This window comes from Rana temporaria, chromosome 6, assembly GCF_905171775.1.
Source record: "Rana temporaria chromosome 6, aRanTem1.1, whole genome shotgun sequence".
In the NCBI taxonomy this organism is placed as follows: Eukaryota; Metazoa; Chordata; class Amphibia; order Anura; family Ranidae; genus Rana; species Rana temporaria.
In genome coordinates, this window is record NC_053494.1 from 114,337,517 (window position 1) to 114,355,370 (window position 17,854).

General features: G+C 46.5%; 2 protein-coding genes across 2 annotated transcripts in view; one reads left to right on the top strand and one right to left on the bottom strand.

The window, feature by feature from the left end:
• Positions 1 to 14,028, bottom strand: part of ORC2 (origin recognition complex subunit 2) — a 92,397-nt gene extending 78,369 nt beyond the window's left edge. The window contains exons 1-2 of the mRNA XM_040357201.1: positions 13,883 to 14,028; positions 2,081 to 2,184 (exon numbers count right to left, since the gene is read on the bottom strand). Coding sequence (XP_040213135.1) covers positions 2,081 to 2,174 — 94 coding nt within the window. The 5' untranslated portion in view covers positions 2,175 to 2,184; positions 13,883 to 14,028. The remainder of the gene's footprint in view (positions 1 to 2,080; positions 2,185 to 13,882) is intronic.
• Positions 14,029 to 14,069: 41 nt separating this feature from the next.
• C6H9orf64 (chromosome 6 C9orf64 homolog) overlaps positions 14,070 to 17,854 on the top strand; it is a 67,225-nt gene continuing 63,440 nt past the window's right edge. The window contains exon 1 of the mRNA XM_040357203.1: positions 14,070 to 14,153. The gene's annotated coding sequence lies outside the window, so the exon portion shown is untranslated. The remainder of the gene's footprint in view (positions 14,154 to 17,854) is intronic.

Genomic DNA, 17,854 nt, shown 5'->3' on the forward strand with positions numbered 1-17,854 from the left:
TTTTAAAAAATGTCATTTAAAACGATCGTGTGTGGGCTTCACATAATTTTACGGGTTCTGAAAAACAACAAAAAAAAAATTCGAACATGCTGCATTTTTTAACAACGTTTTAAACAATGTCGTTTTTTGGGTTGTAAAAAATGATCGTGTGTGGGCTTAAACGATGTGAAAAACCTGTGCATGCTCAGAAGCAAGTTATGAGACGGGAGCGCTCAGTCTGGTAAAACTAGCGTTCGTAATGGAGTAAGCACATTCATCACGCTGTAACAGACAGAAAAGCGCAAATCGTCTTTTACTAACACAAAATCAGCTAAAGCAGCCCAAAGGGTGGCGCCATCCGAATGGAACTTCCCCTTTATAGTGCCGTCGTACGTGTTGTACGTCACCTCGCTTTGCTAGAGCATTTTTTTTCACGATCGTGTGCGGGCAACGTCGTTTTAATGATGAAGTTGGAAAAAAATTGTTTTTTCTAGAGGCTGAAAAACTTTGTTTTTTACAAGCCGAAAAATGATCGTGTGTACGTGGCAATAGAATTTTGATGCAAACTAAAAAAAATTGTTTCACTGACAAATATTAGCTGCAGCATAGCCCGCATTATAAACATAAAATATATGTCACTGGAATTTGTTTTGCTCCAGTGGCACATATTAAATTCATTCACAGAATACAGAAATTGTAAGTCCCGGATGTAAAGGGATTTTTTTTATATATATACACTCAAATCTGGAACAGAATAAAAGGGATAAGCAAATTCCCAATCGAGGTTTAATCTGAAAGACTTCCCCATTGGAAAATGAAATGTACTGCAGGTACATTTGTGGGCTTATAGGTATTAAATGACCCATACTGTTTGCCAGCATTCACAGTGAACTCATGGTGGACCCTACTTGGTACTGTGCTCGGCAGGGTACACCGAGTACATGGTGCCAGCTTATGTATGGTTACAGAATATCAGTCGCCTGTATGCATATTTTGAAATTACTGAACTGCTTTTAACTATTGGACCATGCACACAAACTGTAAATCTTCCTGGAAACAATTAGGGAAGATTACATTTCAGGTCAATCAATTATATTTAGTATGACAAAATATGTGTGAGTTTTACATAGGATTTGGTAAACTTAAATTTTTTCTTCAAACAATACAGAACTACCAAAGCTACAATACTGTAATAAATGTTGTTTACTACATACAAGTTATTAGCATGTGTAACTTCACACCAACCATGCCATTTTTCTTTGGACTCTTCTATCCTGGCAGAGGTGCCTCTAGCTAAAAAAGGCCTCCGAATACCTACTGCTTAGTGAGAGTTCACAGGATAGTCATGAGGACAATGAAGGTTTGGTGCTTGCAGGCGGTCAGATCTCCACAATCCCAAGAAAAAGTAAGGTGATTTTTTGCTAATTTACGGCATGCATTGCTCAAATAACCTGACTGCCAGTGGACTGAGGAAATGTAAACAAATAAACAGGGAGTCTAGTTCAGCATGAGAAAGGCCTAGTTTCCACTTGTGGTTGGGTGGTTTTGAAAACAAGCTCCCCCCCCCCCCCCCCCCCCCCCCCCAAGCTGCACAAGCAGCCACAGGGTGTGTATACAAACACGTCACGGCTGCAAAGCTTTGCATTGCAGAATGGGAAAAAGTTCCCCTCCATTGCATTTGGTGAGCAGTATCAGCCACCGAACATTACCTATTTAGGTGAATAGGACCTGGGCCATACTGCAGCCATGCCGTTGTGGCAAGGCGGTGCAGGCTTTTAAGGGTTAAAGAAGGCGGTGAAGAAGTGGCATAATGCCTCCTCACCGACTTAAATGTCCTCTAAAGTGACATAAAGCCTCCTTACCTACTATCAAATGTCCTTTGAAAAGCAACCCACCACATATCACACTTTAGAGGGCGATGCTAGTGTAAACGAGCCCCAATAGCTTGAAAACCTAGCAACTCAAAATAGTTTAAAGAAGAAACCCTTTGTAAATATCCACGAACATTACACTGAAATTAATGGCACATTATTTTCAGGGGTCTACAGACATCAAATGTTGTTTTACCAGGACTGTCATTGGTGCAATTATAATTACACACCTTCTTGTTTATCAATGATATGCTCCAAAACATCTTCATCAGGTACAAACTGAACCTGCAGCTTTTTATTCCCTTGAACTGTGTCATGGCTCATGTCTTCCAACCTGTAAAAGAAATGAGAAACATTTTCATTACAGTTACTTAAAGTGATACTATAGGTTCATTTATTTATTTTTAAATAACAAACATGTCATACTTACCTCCACTGTGCAGTTCATTTTGCACAGAGTGGCCAAGAACGCCCTCTTCTGGGGACCCACGGCGGCTCTCGGGGCTCCTCCCCGCATTAGATAACCCCCTCTGGGAAGCTCTCTCCGGAGGGAGTTACCTTGCGGGTGCACTCCTGAGTCATACACTCGCTGAGTGTATGACTCTGCTCCGCCCCTCAGGGGGTCGTGTCACTGGATTGGATTGATAGCAGCGAGAGCCAATGGCCGTGGAGAGAGCGACGCAAGATCGCGCCCACGGAAATTCGGGGCTTAGGTAAGTAAAACGGAGGGGAGGGGGGGGGGGGGGTCGGACACTGAAAGGTGCTTTTTCACCTAATGCATAGGATGCATTAAGGTGAAAAAACACAAGGGTTTACAACCCCTTTAAAGTGGGTAAAGAAGGTTTTTTTTTTTCCTTCTTTTTATTTTAACCACTTAAGCCCCGGACCTTTAGGCAGCTAAATGCCCCGGCCAGGTTTTGCGATTCGGCACTGCTTGCTTTAACAGACAATTGCGCGGTCGTGCGACGTGGCTCCCAAACAAAATTGGCGTCCTTTTTTTCCCACAAATAGAGCTTTCTTTTGGTGGTATTTGATCACCTCTGCGGTTTTTATTTTTTGCGCTATAAACAAAAATAGAGCGATAATTTTGAAAAAAAATTCAATATTTTTTACTTTTTGCTATAATAAATATCCCCCAAAAACATATATACAATTTTTTTTTTCCTCAGTTTAGGCCGATACGTATTCTTCTACCTATTTTTGGTTAAAAAAAAAAAAAAAAAAAATCGCAATAAGCGTTTATCGATTGGTTTGCGCAAAATTTATAGCGTTTACAAAATAGGGGATAGTTTTATTGCATTTTTATTAATTTTTTTTTTTTTACTACTATTGGCGGCGATCACCGTTTTTTTTTCGTGACTGCGACATTATGGCGGACACTTCGGACAATTTTGACACATTTTTGGGACCATTGTCATTTTCACAGCAAAAAATGCATTTAAATTGCATTGTTTATTGTGAAAATGACAGTTGCAGTTTGGGAGTTAACCACAGGGGGCGCTGTAGGAGTTAGGGTTCACCTAGTGTGTGTTTACAACTGTAGGGGGGTGTGGCTGTAGGACTGACGTCATCGATCGAGTCTCCCTTATAAAAAGGATCACTCGATCGATACGCCGCCACAGTGAAGCACGGGGAAGCCGTGTTTACATACGGCTCTCCCCGTTCTTCAGCTCCGGGGAGCGATCGCGACGGAGCGGCTATTAACGCTCCCCGAGGGAATCCGCCCGCCGCGGAGGGGGTCCCGATCGGAACCCCCACCCGCTAGAAGGCAGGGACGTTTATATACGCCCATCTGCCTGTCCGTGCCATTTTGCGGACGTAAATAGTCGTGCGGCGAGCCTTAAGGGGTTAAAGTGGTTGTAAACCCAGATAGAAAAAAAATAAAAAATACAACCTGCAAAACAAAAGGCATGATGAGCTAGTTAGCATTGCATACTAGTTCATTATGAAATACCTCAGAACAAAACTGTTGCAGCTCTCCCGACACATTGCTGTGATCAGCGACACGTCTCCTGAAATTATTTCCATGTTCGCTGCGATTGGCCAGAGCCGCAATGACGTCGCTCCCGCACACACATGGGGAAGCCTCTGGTCACGGCACAGAAGCTGGAGCCGTTTCTTCAGTGCGCATTTGCCGAAAACTTTGGCACATGCGGATACAGTCACTATCTCATAAACTGTGCAAGTTTAGGAGACATTCATGGTACCTACAGGTACAGGTACCTACTGATAATAGTCTCAGCGAGCCGCTCCCCGCCCCTCCACAGCTCAGCGCTCCAATGAGCACAGAGCAGGTAAGTATAACATGTTTACTATTTTTAACACAAAAAAAACAAAAACACACACACAAACAGACCTTACAATCAGGGATGAAACTGGAGGGGGGGGGGGGGACGGGGGCATGTGAACTGGGCGACGCATTAAGAGGAGCTCCACCAACACCACCCCCATGTGGCAGGAGCGGCGTTTAATAGAACCACCGTCATTCAGATGCTACGAGTGTAGAAAAATACAGGCGACTTGTGCTTGTAAATGGCACCCTATATATCACACACACACACCACTGACTCCTGAGCTCTTACATTGCAAAACATGCACCCCGCTCGCTGCTCTGTACACACATTCAGCCTGCTCCACCATTTACTATAGGACACAGTAAACAGTTTGTTCAGCTCTCTGGAATTTTTAGCACAGGTGGACAACAGCGTTCATTTCAGCTCTTCCTTCTGGCAACCCAGAGCTACCTGAAATGTTCCACCCCTTCCCCATGTCACAGCACTGCAGGTTGGAAGCAGAGGCTATGGGTGAGTTATTGGCATCCTGGTATACATGCTGTTACTGGAGCCATTAGTGCTGTGCAGGGCGTGTCGGTTCTTTTTAGTTTTTTTTTTTCTGCTAGCGATCTGACCACCCATTGAGAACACTGCCTATGGGTCAGGCTGCTGCCCACTAGTCCCCACATACCCTCCTGATTACTGCTGTGCCTATGATGGACATCACATGTCCCATGGTCCCGGATTGGACCATTGGGACGTCCATCATAGGCGCTGCAGGTTCCAGAAGGCAGGACCTGCTGTGTCTCTCGGCCACACTCGGCAACAGAATGGTCCCTGCTCTGCGGCGCTCGGAGCTAGTAATTAACTACTGCATGCCCGAGACTCTGGGCTTTTCGGCTACCCATTCGGGGCTACAGCCTCCCCAGCCCACCCCTAATAACGCCCCTGCAGTCCTCCCATATTCAGGGGCTCAAATGTAGTTGGACAAATGAATATAATCATAAATAAAATGTTAATTTTTAATATTTTGTTGAGAATCTTTTACTGACAATGACTGCCTGAAGTCTGGAACCCATGGACTGTTAACTCCTTTCTGATGCTTTGCCAGGCCCTAACTGCAGCTGTCTTCAGATCTTTGTTTGTGGGTCTTTCTGCCTTTAATTTTGCCCTCAGCAAGTGAAATGCATGCTCAGTTGGGTTGAGAGCAGGCGATTGACTTGGTCATTGCAGAATATTCCACTTATTTTCCTTCAATAGCTTCTGGGTTGCTTTTGCAGTATGTTTTGGATCATTGTTCATCTGTACTGTGAAGCACCGTTCAATCAACTTTGCTGCATTTGGGTGAATCTGGGATTTCAGTAGCTCTAAACACTGCAGAATTTGTCCGGCTGCTTCTGGCACCTTATCAGTAAACACCAAGGACACAGTGCCACTGAAAGCCATGCATGGCCATTTATCACACTGCCTCTACCATGTTTTATAGATGACGTTGTGCGCTTTGGATCATGAGCTGTTCCAAGCCTTCTCCACACTTTTTTTTCTTCCCGTCTTTCTGGTACAGAATAATCTTAGTTTCATCCTTTCAAAGAATGCTTTTTCAGAACTGGTCTGGCTTTTTTAGATGTTTTTTGACAAAGTCTAATCTGGCTTTTCTATTCTTCAGGCTTATAAAATGGCCCACCGCCTTTCTATTGGTCTGATAGTTAGGCGGTGGGCGGGGCTGACGCCCGGAGAGAAGAGCAGAGTGGACATAGGAGGGAGGCGGGCCGTGCAGTCAGCGTGGCATATACAAACACTACCCTCTACTAATCTGGACATAGGAGAGAGGCGGGCCGGGCAGTCACATGAGCGCTGTAAAAAAAAAAAAGGTACCATAGAACGGAGCGCTCTCCCGGGAGGGGCGGTGACGGGGGCAGGGCTAGGCATCGATTATTACGGTCGCATACATCGGAACCGCATCGGGGACACCCGAATCGCGATGCAGCGATTAAATTTGACACCCCTAGTGAACAGTGCTATAAATATGCACAGATAACTGTATAAATGTGACTGGCAGAGAAGGGGTTAACACTAGGGGGCGAGGAAGGGGTTAAATGTGTAGCCTAGTGAGTGATTCTAACTGTAGGGGGAGGGGACTGACTGGGGAGGTGACCAATCTGTGTCCCTATGTACAAGGGACACAGAATCGGTCTCCTCTCCCTGACAGGATGTGGATCTCTGTGTTTACACACAGAGATCCACGGTCCTGCTCAGTTACTGGGCAATCGCGGGTGCCCCCTATCGGCTTTAAAAGACCAGGACGTCATATGACGTCCAGTCAGAACAATTGAGCTACTGTGCCGCTGTCAATTGACGGCGGCTGGTAGCTGAGTGGTTAAATAGATGTATAAAGTTGTAAAACAACCTAGGCGTTTCAGACGTTAGTCCTTAGTCATGGCAGATGTGGCATTTGGCATTTTATTAACTAATAGTTAAAGTTTTCTTCTGCTTGCTTTATTATTATACATCACCTTTAACATAGATTTACACGTATCTCACCGAAAAAAAAGTGCAAAATTGAAAAAAACAACTTTTTATAATTTTAGACCTCATCTACACTGCTGCTGGTAAACAGACATTTAGAGCCCGTTCACACTGGGGCGGCACGACTTCGGGGGCGACTCTGCAAAGCTTCCCGAAGACTACTTCAGAGGCGACTTGCAAAATGACTTCTGAATAGAAGTTAATGCAAGTCGCCCCCAAAGTAGTACAAGAACCTTTTGCTAAGTCGGAGCGACTTGCGTTGCTCCTATTAGAACGGTTCTGTTGAATAGAATGGGATGCGACTTGTCAGGCGGCCAAGTCGCCTGACGAGTCGCCCCAGTGTGAACCAGCTCTTAGGAAAAGTTGGGCATTTTTTTCAACTGCTCCTGAACTCTCCTTTATGTTATCTTATCAGTACCTGTATATACAGGGTCGTTTATAGCCATTTCTAGCCAGTTGAATTTAGAGGCTTTTTTTTGGAACGCAAAAAAAATGGGTTCAGAAGCTGAGTTTAGAGGCAGTTCAACCGCCAAATGCTTCCAAGCGTGGCTACGCACGGTAAATCGCGTTTAGCTTACAGGCGTTTTTAGTTTTCGGCTATTTAAAAAAAAAAAACAATTTTAACCGCTTCTAGAACGCAAACGTGGTAAAAACATACCATGTACATTAAGCCTTAGGCCCCTTTCACACTGAGGCGTATTTCAGGCGGTTTAGCGCTAAAAATAGCGCATAAATAACACCTGAAATAAACCTGCCCCAGCTTTCACACTGAGGCGATGCGCTGGCGGGAAAAAATAAAATCTCCTGCAAGCAACATCTTTGGAGCAGTGAGAGGAGCGGTGTATACTCTGCAGAAGCGCATTGGCGGCGGTATTAACCCCTTTTCGGCCGCTAGCGAGGGTTAATACTGCACCGCTAGCAGCCGAATACCGCCGCAATTCCGAAGGTATAGCGCTGCTATACCACCACCGCACATCCTGCCCCAGTGTGAAAGTGTTGTTTTAAACAGGGCAAATTACAGAATAAAATGCACCCTTTATGTGCAGTAACACTACTTATGTTTAAACAAACACTGCTTAAAAAAAAAAAAAGAAGAAGAAAAATAATGCTTTGTTTAGTTTTATGTTTAACCACTTTAGCCCCAAAAGGATTTACCCCCTTTCTTGACCAGAGCATTTTTGCGATTCTGTACTGCTTCGCTTTAGCTGACAATTGCGCGGTCGTGCAACGTTGTACCCAAACAAAATTGACATCCTTTTCCCCCCAAAAATAGAGCTGTCTTTTGATGGTATTTGATCACCTCTGCGGTTTTTATTTTTTGCGCTATAAACAAAAAAAGAGCGACAATTTTAATATTTTTTTCTTTTTGCTATAATAAATATCCCCCAAATATATATATATATATATATATATATATATATATATATATATATATATATATATATATATATATATATATATATATATATATATATATATATATATATATATATATATAAAAAAAATTCTTCCACAGTTTAGGCCGATATGTATTCTACTACATATTTTTGGGGGAAAAATAAAAAAACCTGATTGTTTTGCGCAAAATTTATTGCGCCTACAAAATAGGGGATAGATTTATGGAATTATTATTATAATTTTTTTTTTTTTTTTTTTTACTGGTAATGGCGGTGATCTGCATTTTTTATCGGGACTGCAACATTATGGCGGACACATCGGACACTTTTGACACTATTTTGGGACTATTGTCATTTATACAGCGATCAGAGCTACAAATAGCCACTGATTACTGTATAAATGACACTGGCAGGGAAGGAGTTAAACACTAGGGGGCGATCAAGGGGTTAAGTGTGTCCTAGGGATGAGTTCTATCTGTAGGGGGGGTGGTCTCACTACAACATGACAGAGCTCACTGCTCCCGATGACAAGGAGCAGTAGATCCCTGTCATGTTGCTAGGCAGAACAGGGAAATGCCTTGTTTACATAGTGTCACGATCGTGGTCCACCGGCGAACATCGAGTTTGCGGGGCATGCTCCCGTGGCGGGTTGTAAGCCTTGTGTTTTTCCACCTCAATGCATCCTATCCTATGGAGAGAGCTTCCCAAAGGGGGTGATCTATTGCGGGGAGGAGCCCCAGAAGAGGATGATCGGGGCACTCTGTGCAAAACGAATTGCACAGTGGAGGCAAGTGTGACATGTTAGTTATTTTTATTTTTTTAAACGTGAACCTATAGTATCAATTTAATATTAGGACACTTACCTGTCCAGCAATGCAGCGATGTTGGCACCCCAGCCGATATTTTCATCGGCTCTCGGGCACTGCCGCCACCATTCGTGGTAAGGGAAACTGGCAGTGAAGTCTACTGCGCATGCGTGAAGCGCGCTGTGCTTTCTAAATGACTCGACAGCAGGAGGAGGATCACTCGGAAGTGGGGACGGGTATCTGTCAAAAACAGGTACCTGCTCCCCCTCGAAAGGTGTCACCGGAAGTCCGCTTTAAGTAATAACAAATGATCTTAGAATAAACAGGCTCATAAGAGAAATTTGAAAATGGCTCTGGTCCATAAGGGTTAAACAGGTGTGAGAGCTGAAGTGGTTAAAGCGGAAGTAAACCATCTTATATTTTACAGCCAACCAAGCTGCTTCTGTTTGATCTGCAACTGCCATGGTGCTGTACATGTGATCAGTTAGGACACCAGCCATTTGATGGTTTGACAGTTTGGTTGAGGACACAAGCATGTGACAGTTATAAATCCCGGCATTCCAGGAATTTAACTGTATTTTGAAACTCAAAGCGGAGGTTCACCCAAAAATCAACTTTCTGCCATTAGATCCAGCATACTGCTGACATCTGCAGTATGCTGTTTTTTTTTTTTGTACTTATCGTTTTATCAGTCGTTGTTATCCGTCTCCGAGCGGGGATTTCTGCGGGGAATAGGCATTCCTAAACCAAGCGGATTTGATTAACGGGCTGCTAAAGCGCGTCACGCCTTCCGAAAATACCCTTAGTGACACTCGGGTGTTTACGGCGCTATACGGCGCCTGCCGTGTAGAGCCGACTACGCAGGCGCCGTAAACACCCGAGTGTCACTTCGGGTATTTTCGGAAGGCGTGACGCGCTTTAGCAGCCCGTCAATCAACTCCGCTTGGCTTAGGAACGCCTATACCCGGAAGGAATCCCCGCTCGGAGCCGGAAAACAAACGGCTGATAAAACGATGAGTACAAAAAAAAACAGCATACTGCAGATGTCAGCAGTATGCTGGATCTAATGGCAGAAAGTTGATTTTTGGGTGAACCCCCGCTTTAAATTGGTTTAGTTCCCAGGGGCTTCAGCAAAATGGCAGCCTCCAGCAATAAGAAACAGGAACATTGCTGAAGGCAAATTTACGGCACACACTAATTTTGATAGCATAATTATTAATGTGGAATGCATGTTCCTTGCTAAAGAACATTATTTTTCATCAAGTTGTTATGGGTAACGTTCCGCTTCAGGGCGTCCATTCAGGGATTGAAATTCTGGTGGTTTAACAGGGAATTGCTGAATTTCAACCTATGTATGGGCAGGCTGGTTGTACAGAAGTTGAACTACCAATTTCTGCTGTTTGAGGACATGCCTGACAAACCCAGGTGGCATCCTGGCTGAGAGGGGCTGCGCTAGAACACCTGTAAAGCTTTTATTATGGTGTCCCCGTTTCAGATGATCTCCTCACTTCCTGTCTGGTAAACCAGGTAGGACAGTAAGAAAACCTCTCAAAGGCTAGATTTACCCCTATGTGGTTTTTCCCATGATGCATCCTCTAGAGCAGGGGTCTCAAAGTACCGGCCCACGGGCCATTTGCGGCCCAGTTATAAATGGCCCGCAGGCAGGGCGGTGGGTGCCGCGAAAGTGGGGGGAGTAGATTTTCTTCACATGCAGAGTAGCGCAGGAAGCGTCTGTAATAAGTTCACTTGTCTGTCATGTCACGCTGCGGCTGCTCCCCACCCCCCCTCTCTTCTCGTCCATCCCTATTTGCTTGTGATATCACCTGGTATGGACGAGAAGAGAGGGGGGGGGCCGCCGTGACATGAGAGAGAAGTGAATTTATGACAGACGCTTCCTGCTTTACTCTGCATGTGAAGAAAACCACAAGTAAACGTTGACCTGTGCCCCATGTACCCTGATTGTGCCCTCATGTGCCCCATTGTACCCACATGTGCCCCATGTACCGAGTGTGCCCTCATGTTCCCCATGTACCCTGATGTGCCCCATGTACCCCGATTGTGCTCCATGTGCCCCATGTACCCTGATGTGCCCCATGTACCCCGATTGTGCCATCATGTTGCCCATGTACCCTGATCGTGCCCTCATGTTGCTCATGTACCCTGATCGTGCCCTCATGTTGCCCATGTGCCCTGATTGTGCCCCATGTGCCCTGATTATGCTCCATGTGCCCTGATTGTGCTCCATGTGCCCTGATTGTGCTCCATGTGCCCTGATTGTGCCCCATGTGCTCAATGTAACCAGAGTGTGCCCTCATGTGCCTTAATGTGCCCCATGTACCCTGATTGTGCTCCATGTGCCCTATGTACCCTGATGTGCCCCATGTGCTCTGATGTGCCCCATGTACCCCGATGTGCCCCATGTACCCTGATGTGCTGGGCTCTGTACCCTGATGTGCCATGTGCCCTGTCCTGATGTGTTGTGAACTTATGTGTCATGTGCCTTGTCCTGATGTGCCTTTCCATGCCCCGTACCCTGATGTGGCCTGTTGTGCTGTGCTCTGATATGCTGGGCTCTGTACCCTGATGTGCTGTGCCCTGTACCCTGATGTGCTGGGCTCTGTACCCTGATGTGCTGGGCTCTGTACCCTGATGTGCGCTGTGCCCTGTACCCTGATGTGCGCTGTGCCCTGTACCCTGATGGTGAGTGGTCAGTGTGTAGTGTAGTGGTCATCGTGAAGTGGTCATCGTGCAGTGTAGGGTTCAGTGTGCAGTGTAGTGGTCAGTGTGTAGTGTGCAGTGGTCAGTGTGTAGTGTGCAGTGGTCAGTGTGCAGTGGTCAGTGTGCAGTGTGCAGTGGTCAGTGTGCAGTGTAGTGGTCAGTGTGCAGTGTAGTGGTCAGTGTGCAGTGTAGTGGTCAGGGTTAATAATGCATCCACTGACACCAGTGCTGGGGGTAATAATGCGTCCGCTCACACCAGTGCTGGGGGGTTAATAATGCGTTCGCTGACACCAGTACTGTTATTTTTGAAGTTTGAATGCGGCCCCCCATGGGATATGAAAACTGGTCTTGTGGCCCTCAGGTAATTTGAGTTTGAGACCCCTGCTCTGGAGACATCAGGAAATGGATGCGAATATGCATCAACATGCAAAGCATTCCCTGTTGGATGGCAGCACACATCATAATGCGCCTCATGGGTTAATGCATGTCATGATGCGTTTTTGTACATCTTAGCACATGCATTTTGCATTGGACAGCAATATAAACCTGACAGGAGGTTCTAATCTTTCCCCACTCTATCCAAAAAAAGAAAAAAGAAAAAGTGACTTAACCACTTGCTGACTGCCACACGCCTATTTAAATTGGCGTACAGGTACATCCCTTTAAATCTGCCGCCCAGCAGGTGCACGCGCGATTGCGGTCGGCAAGGGCAAAACAAGGCATTCCTCTATTCTGCCTAGTGACACTGTCACTGATGACTGTTCCCTGTGATCGGTCATCAGTGACGTGTCACGTGTAGCCACGCCCCCTTACAGTAAAAATCAATCCCTAGGGAACACTTAACCCCTGCAGCGCCACCTAGTGGTTAACCCCTTTCACTGCAAGTGTCATTTTTACAGTATCAGTGCATTTTTATAGTACTGATCGCTGTAAAAATGACAATGGTCCCAAAATGGTGTCAAAAGTGTCTGATGTTTCCGCCATAATGTCGCAGTCATGAAGAAAAAAAAAAAAAATGATCGCCGCCATAACTAGCAAAAAAATAATTATTAATAAAAATGCCATAAAACAGTCTCCTATTTTGTAGAAGCTATATAACTTTTGCGCAAACCAATCAATAAACGCTTACTGCAATTTTTATTACCAAAAATATGTAAAAGAATAAATATCGCCTTAAAGAAAAAAAAATATTTTTATATATTTGTTTGGGGATATTTATTATAACAAAAAGTAAATATTGAATTTTTTCCAAAATTGTCGCTCTATTTTTGTTTATAGCGCAAAATATTAAAAACGCAGAGGTGATCAAATACCACCAAAAGAAAGCTCTATTTGTGGGAAAAAAGGACGTCAATTTTGTTTGGGAGCCACATCGTAACAACCGCGCAATTGTCAGTTAAAGCGACACAGTGCCGAATCGCAAAAAGTGGCCCGTTCATTGACCGCCAAAATGGTCCAGGGCTGAAGCGGTTAATAAGCACTTTAAAGCTGCACACTGAGTAAAATCAAACATTATCTTTGTGGTATGGCTCCCCCAGGTCTGCAAGGGCTACGTTCTTTTTGTCCTGGTCCACACCAGTGCGACTGAGGGTTCAGTCGCATGCCAAGTCGCACCCCATCACACCGTTCTGGTCGCAGCGACTTAGGAAAAGGGATTCCTGCAATAGTTTTGTGGGACTTGTGTTAATGAAATTGCAATGTTCGTCTCACTGTAATTTCATTAACACAAGTCGCACAAAAATAGTGCAGGAACCCTCTTCTAAGTCGCTGCTGCCAGAACGGTTCCATTGCCGGTAATAGGGGGCGACCTGGCATGCGATTATGAACTCTCAGTCGCACTGACATAAGCTACAATGAAGTTGCACAGGATAGTCGGCTATTAAAGTGGTGCGACTTTGAAGACACATAGATGTGTTGGGGCACATAAAGCGCAGCCCTCACTCCCCCTTCACAGATGTGGGCGGGGCCTCCGTTTCTTGGCTTACAATGCAGGTCTGCTGGTCCTGCATTGTAAATAATGACCTCAGTGTGCCCGATACTGATGGAGCATTGAGAAGCGGTTTTGGGGGGACAGCCCCACCCTGAGGTCAACTGTTAATGCCCCGCAATGAAAATGTATGTGAGAAAATCTCCAGTCAGGACCTTCCACAGAAACACATGACAATATTTCCATAGAGCGCCATTACTGCACTCATAATAAGGCACATTCTCAGAGCTGGTGTTCCTCTAATGTGCATTGAGCACACTTCTTCCACCATATAGAAAGCACCCTCGTCATTTTACAGTCCCTCCCCCTCCATCCTCAACCTTACCGACTCCGCTCTCTTCTCCCGCCTCACGTTCGTCACTCCCGTAAGGTCCATGCGCGAACAAGCTCAACCAATCATGCGATAGATGCTTGATAGAGACCAATCATTGAACAGGCTGGAAAGTTTGAACCAATAGGATGCTAAAAACAAAAAAGCGAAACTCTTCAGACAGGATGGCAAACGCCTGTGAGGAGAGGGCGGGACTAAGCGTAATGACGTACCCAGACGCACATGTGGCCTGTAGGCGTCGCCATATTTGCTGACTGGTGAACAGGTGAGTGTCAGTGTTGCTATTGGAGTAGCGTGCATAGCGCATAGCTAGCGGCAGTCCTGATAGGGCTGACATTTCCATCCGTAGCTAGTGCACGAGGAGGACTTGTAGCTCCGCCAGTGTATGTTACCTCTTCTGTTTATTTCTCGGACAGCATTGTTTAATCAGAAACTAGCGGCTTCACTGTTACATAACTCCTCTAAGCCACGTGTGCATTGAAATTAAACTATTAAATTGTATGTATACCGCCCTAAACCCTTTTATTTTTAATAGTGTAGAAATAGAACTCCTGTCAGGTTATTTTATGATCTATGTGTCCTGTTGGAGAGATTTCTCTTCCGTTCATGGACGGACACAGCAGCATTGACCTTAGGGTTATATACCCTCCTTTCAGGAGAGACTAGGCAGAAAAAAACAGCACTTTTAGGCTTCATTTCCACTGGCGTTTTTACAGCCACTCGTGTTAGCCTTTTTTACAGCTTAAAAACACCTGTCCATGTTTATCTTGTAAAAAAAAAGCTCAAAAACGCAGCGGTAGCGTTTTTCAGCGTTTTCGCGCGTTTTTGAGCTTTTTTTAACGTCTGGCGTTTTTACAGCTCTACTCTGGAGCTTCAGAACGCCCTGGTCCCACGTTTTTTTTACAGCTCAAAAACGCCTATGCCATTTGCAGCTCAAAAACGCCTATGTGGGCATGATGCCATAGAATAACATAGACAGGCGTTTTTAAGCTGTAAAAAACGCTCAGAAAAGTGGCTGTAAAAACGTCAGTGGAAATGAAGCCTAAGTGTTAAAAACACTTCTCAGTACAGCACCTCCCAGCCCCCTGGGTACATCCCACTCTCTGGAAACATCCAGCCCCCCTTTTCTGGAGTCCATGTGCTCTGGAGATTTTTTGAGATTTTTCGCTTTTTATTTGATTTTTTGGATCCTGGGATCTACTATCAACTGCCGACTGGGTGACAGGCTGGATCTTGATCCTTGTAGTCCCCCCATGTTCGGCCATCAAGCGTGTGCCGGCCTTTAGCTAGGCTGTCCACGACATGCCCCGTTGCTCCAGGGGCGGCCGGTGAGCTATATGCTACAGGGCACACATATGACCGGTCTCTATGGCTGTGTCACAGTGTGCCGGGCCGACAGCTATGCCGTATCTACCTGCGGACGTTGGGTCTGTCTGGAATGCCTCCAGCCGGTGGTCGCAGGATGGGTAAGCAGCAGTGGCGGCCCGTCCATAGGGACGCACGGGCGCCGCCCCCCCCCTCCCACAGTCACAAAAAAAAAAAAAAAACGGGCCCTTTAAGAACTTTTATTCGGCTAAAATGTCATTTTGACATTTTAGCCGCAGTTCTGGCGGCCGTCTATAGAGGGCGCTGCAGCGCCACCCCCTCTCGCAAATAACACACATTCGTGCATAAATGCACGAATGTATGTTATTGCTGGTTGCCAGCGCTGCCTGGTCTATTCAGATAACCGGATGCGGGACGCCGGTTACCCGAATAGCGGCAGCTGGTTGGCTGAGGGGAACTGCCTATCAAAGCCAGCGGCTCTGATAGGCTTTTCTCCGGCTCTCAGCTGTCTATACTCTGAGCGCAGGCAATCTGCGCTCATTGTATAAGACAAACGGCCGTTTCAGCCAATCAGGTTCCCGGATTCTGGTTATCAGGAACCTGATTGGCTGAAGCTTCACCACAGCGGCAGAAGACATCGAGGGAGCACATGGAATCCTCAGGTAAGTGCTTTTTACAGGGAAAGGGGCACAGTGACATCATGGGGCACAGTGGTGACAAAGGGCACAGAGGTGACAATTGGCACAGTGGCATCATGGGGCACAGTGGTGACAATGGGCACAGTGGCATCATGGGGCACAGTGGTGACAATGGGCACAGTGGCATCATGGGGCACAGTGGTGACAATGGGCACAGTGGCATCATGGGGCACAGTGGTGACAATTAAAGGGCACAGTGGCATCATGGGGCACAGTGGCAACAGTTGAGGGGCACAGTGGCTGCGTTTGATGGCATGGCACAGTGGTGACAATTGATGGCACAGTGACTGTGTTTGATGGTATGGCACAGTGGTGACAATTGATGGCACAGTGGCTGCGTTTGATGGCATGGCACAGTGGTGACAATTGATGGCACAGTGGCTGCGTTTGATGGCATGGCACAGTGGTGACAATTGATGGCACAGTGGCTGCGTTTGATGGCATGGCACAGTGGTGACAATTGATGGCACAGTGGCTGCGTTTGATGGCATGGCACAGTGGTGACAATTGATGGCACAGTTGCTGTGTTTGATGGCATGGCACAGTGCTGACAATTGATGGCACAGTTGCTGTGTTTGATGGCATGGCACAGTGGTGACAATTGATGGCACAGTGGCTGCGTTTGATGGCATGGCACAGTGGTGACAATTGATGGCACAGTTGCTGTTTGATGGCATGGCACAGTGGTGACAATTGATGGCACAGTTGCTGTGTTTGATGGCATGGCACAGTGGTGACAATTGATGGCACAGTGGCTGCATTTGGTGGCATGGCACAGTGGCTGCGTTTGATGGCACAGTGAGGCTGCAATTTTTTTTTTTCCGTTTGCGCCCCCCCAAAAATTTTGAGCACCAGCCGCCACTGGTAAGCAGTATCCCCTTGCCTCGGCGGTGTGTTTTTCAGCTGGTGCATTCCTGGGGAGGTCGACTGAGGGTCCGCCATGCTTTCCTCTCCCCCTTCCCCGTTCTGGGTGGCGGCAGTGGGGTGGGGGGTCCACCTGAGGGGGGGCTCTGTTACTGCTAGGAGGGGCTGTGCTGCTGTGGGGTGCTATTATTTTTTTATTGTGCTGTTATGCTGGACAGTGTCTGCTGTGTGTTTCTAGTGTTTTAAACACGTGTACGGCTGCCATTTTAGCGGTGACGCGGCTCTATATGTCGGCAGGCATTTTCCTGTAGCCCGCATGCTGTATTTTTCCGCATGTCGGTGGCCATCTTGGGAAAAGTCTTGGCCTCTAGTGTCTGGAATAGCGGCGCGAAGCCGCAGCATTCTTCCTGAGGGACGGCACAGCACGGATAGCGCTTTCAGCACTGCACACCAGTACAGCCCGTTTTCGGGTGGTGAGTCCCCTGGGGGGTGCCCTGCTCTCTTTGACAGCTGGGAGGGTGACCGCTGGGTCCCGTTTTTTCTGCAGTACTAAGGTGGCATATACAGGTGGGTCAGCATGGAGTCTGAACCAGAGGCTTCTACCCCAACCATGCCAGAGTTAACCCTTAGTGCCCCTGTTCCTGCATCCTCGGTGGATGCTATGGCAGCAGTCCTTGAGGCATTTGTTGCCAGGATTGAAGGGCAAGTGGCCAGAAGGTGGGTCCTTCTGGACATCCAACAGCGCCCCCTCCCGGCTTCTGGGGATGTCTCTGACACGGAATCAGGCCCTGCTATTGCATCTGGCCCTGGTTCCGTTATGTCGGATGATGCAGACTTAGCCCACACGGACAGTGAGGATGACTCTGCTTCAGGGTCTAAGCATGATAAGGAATTTGTTGGAGCTCTTGTCACTGCGGTTCGGGACACTCAAAAACTTGAGGATTTGGCGGAGGCATCAGACATGCCGGTCCTTTTTGGGTTCAGCAAGCCATCCCGCACCGCGAAAGTGTTTCCTTGTGTTCCATATCTGGACAAACTGTTATACAAGGAATGGGAACGGCCGCAGAAAGTTTTTGCA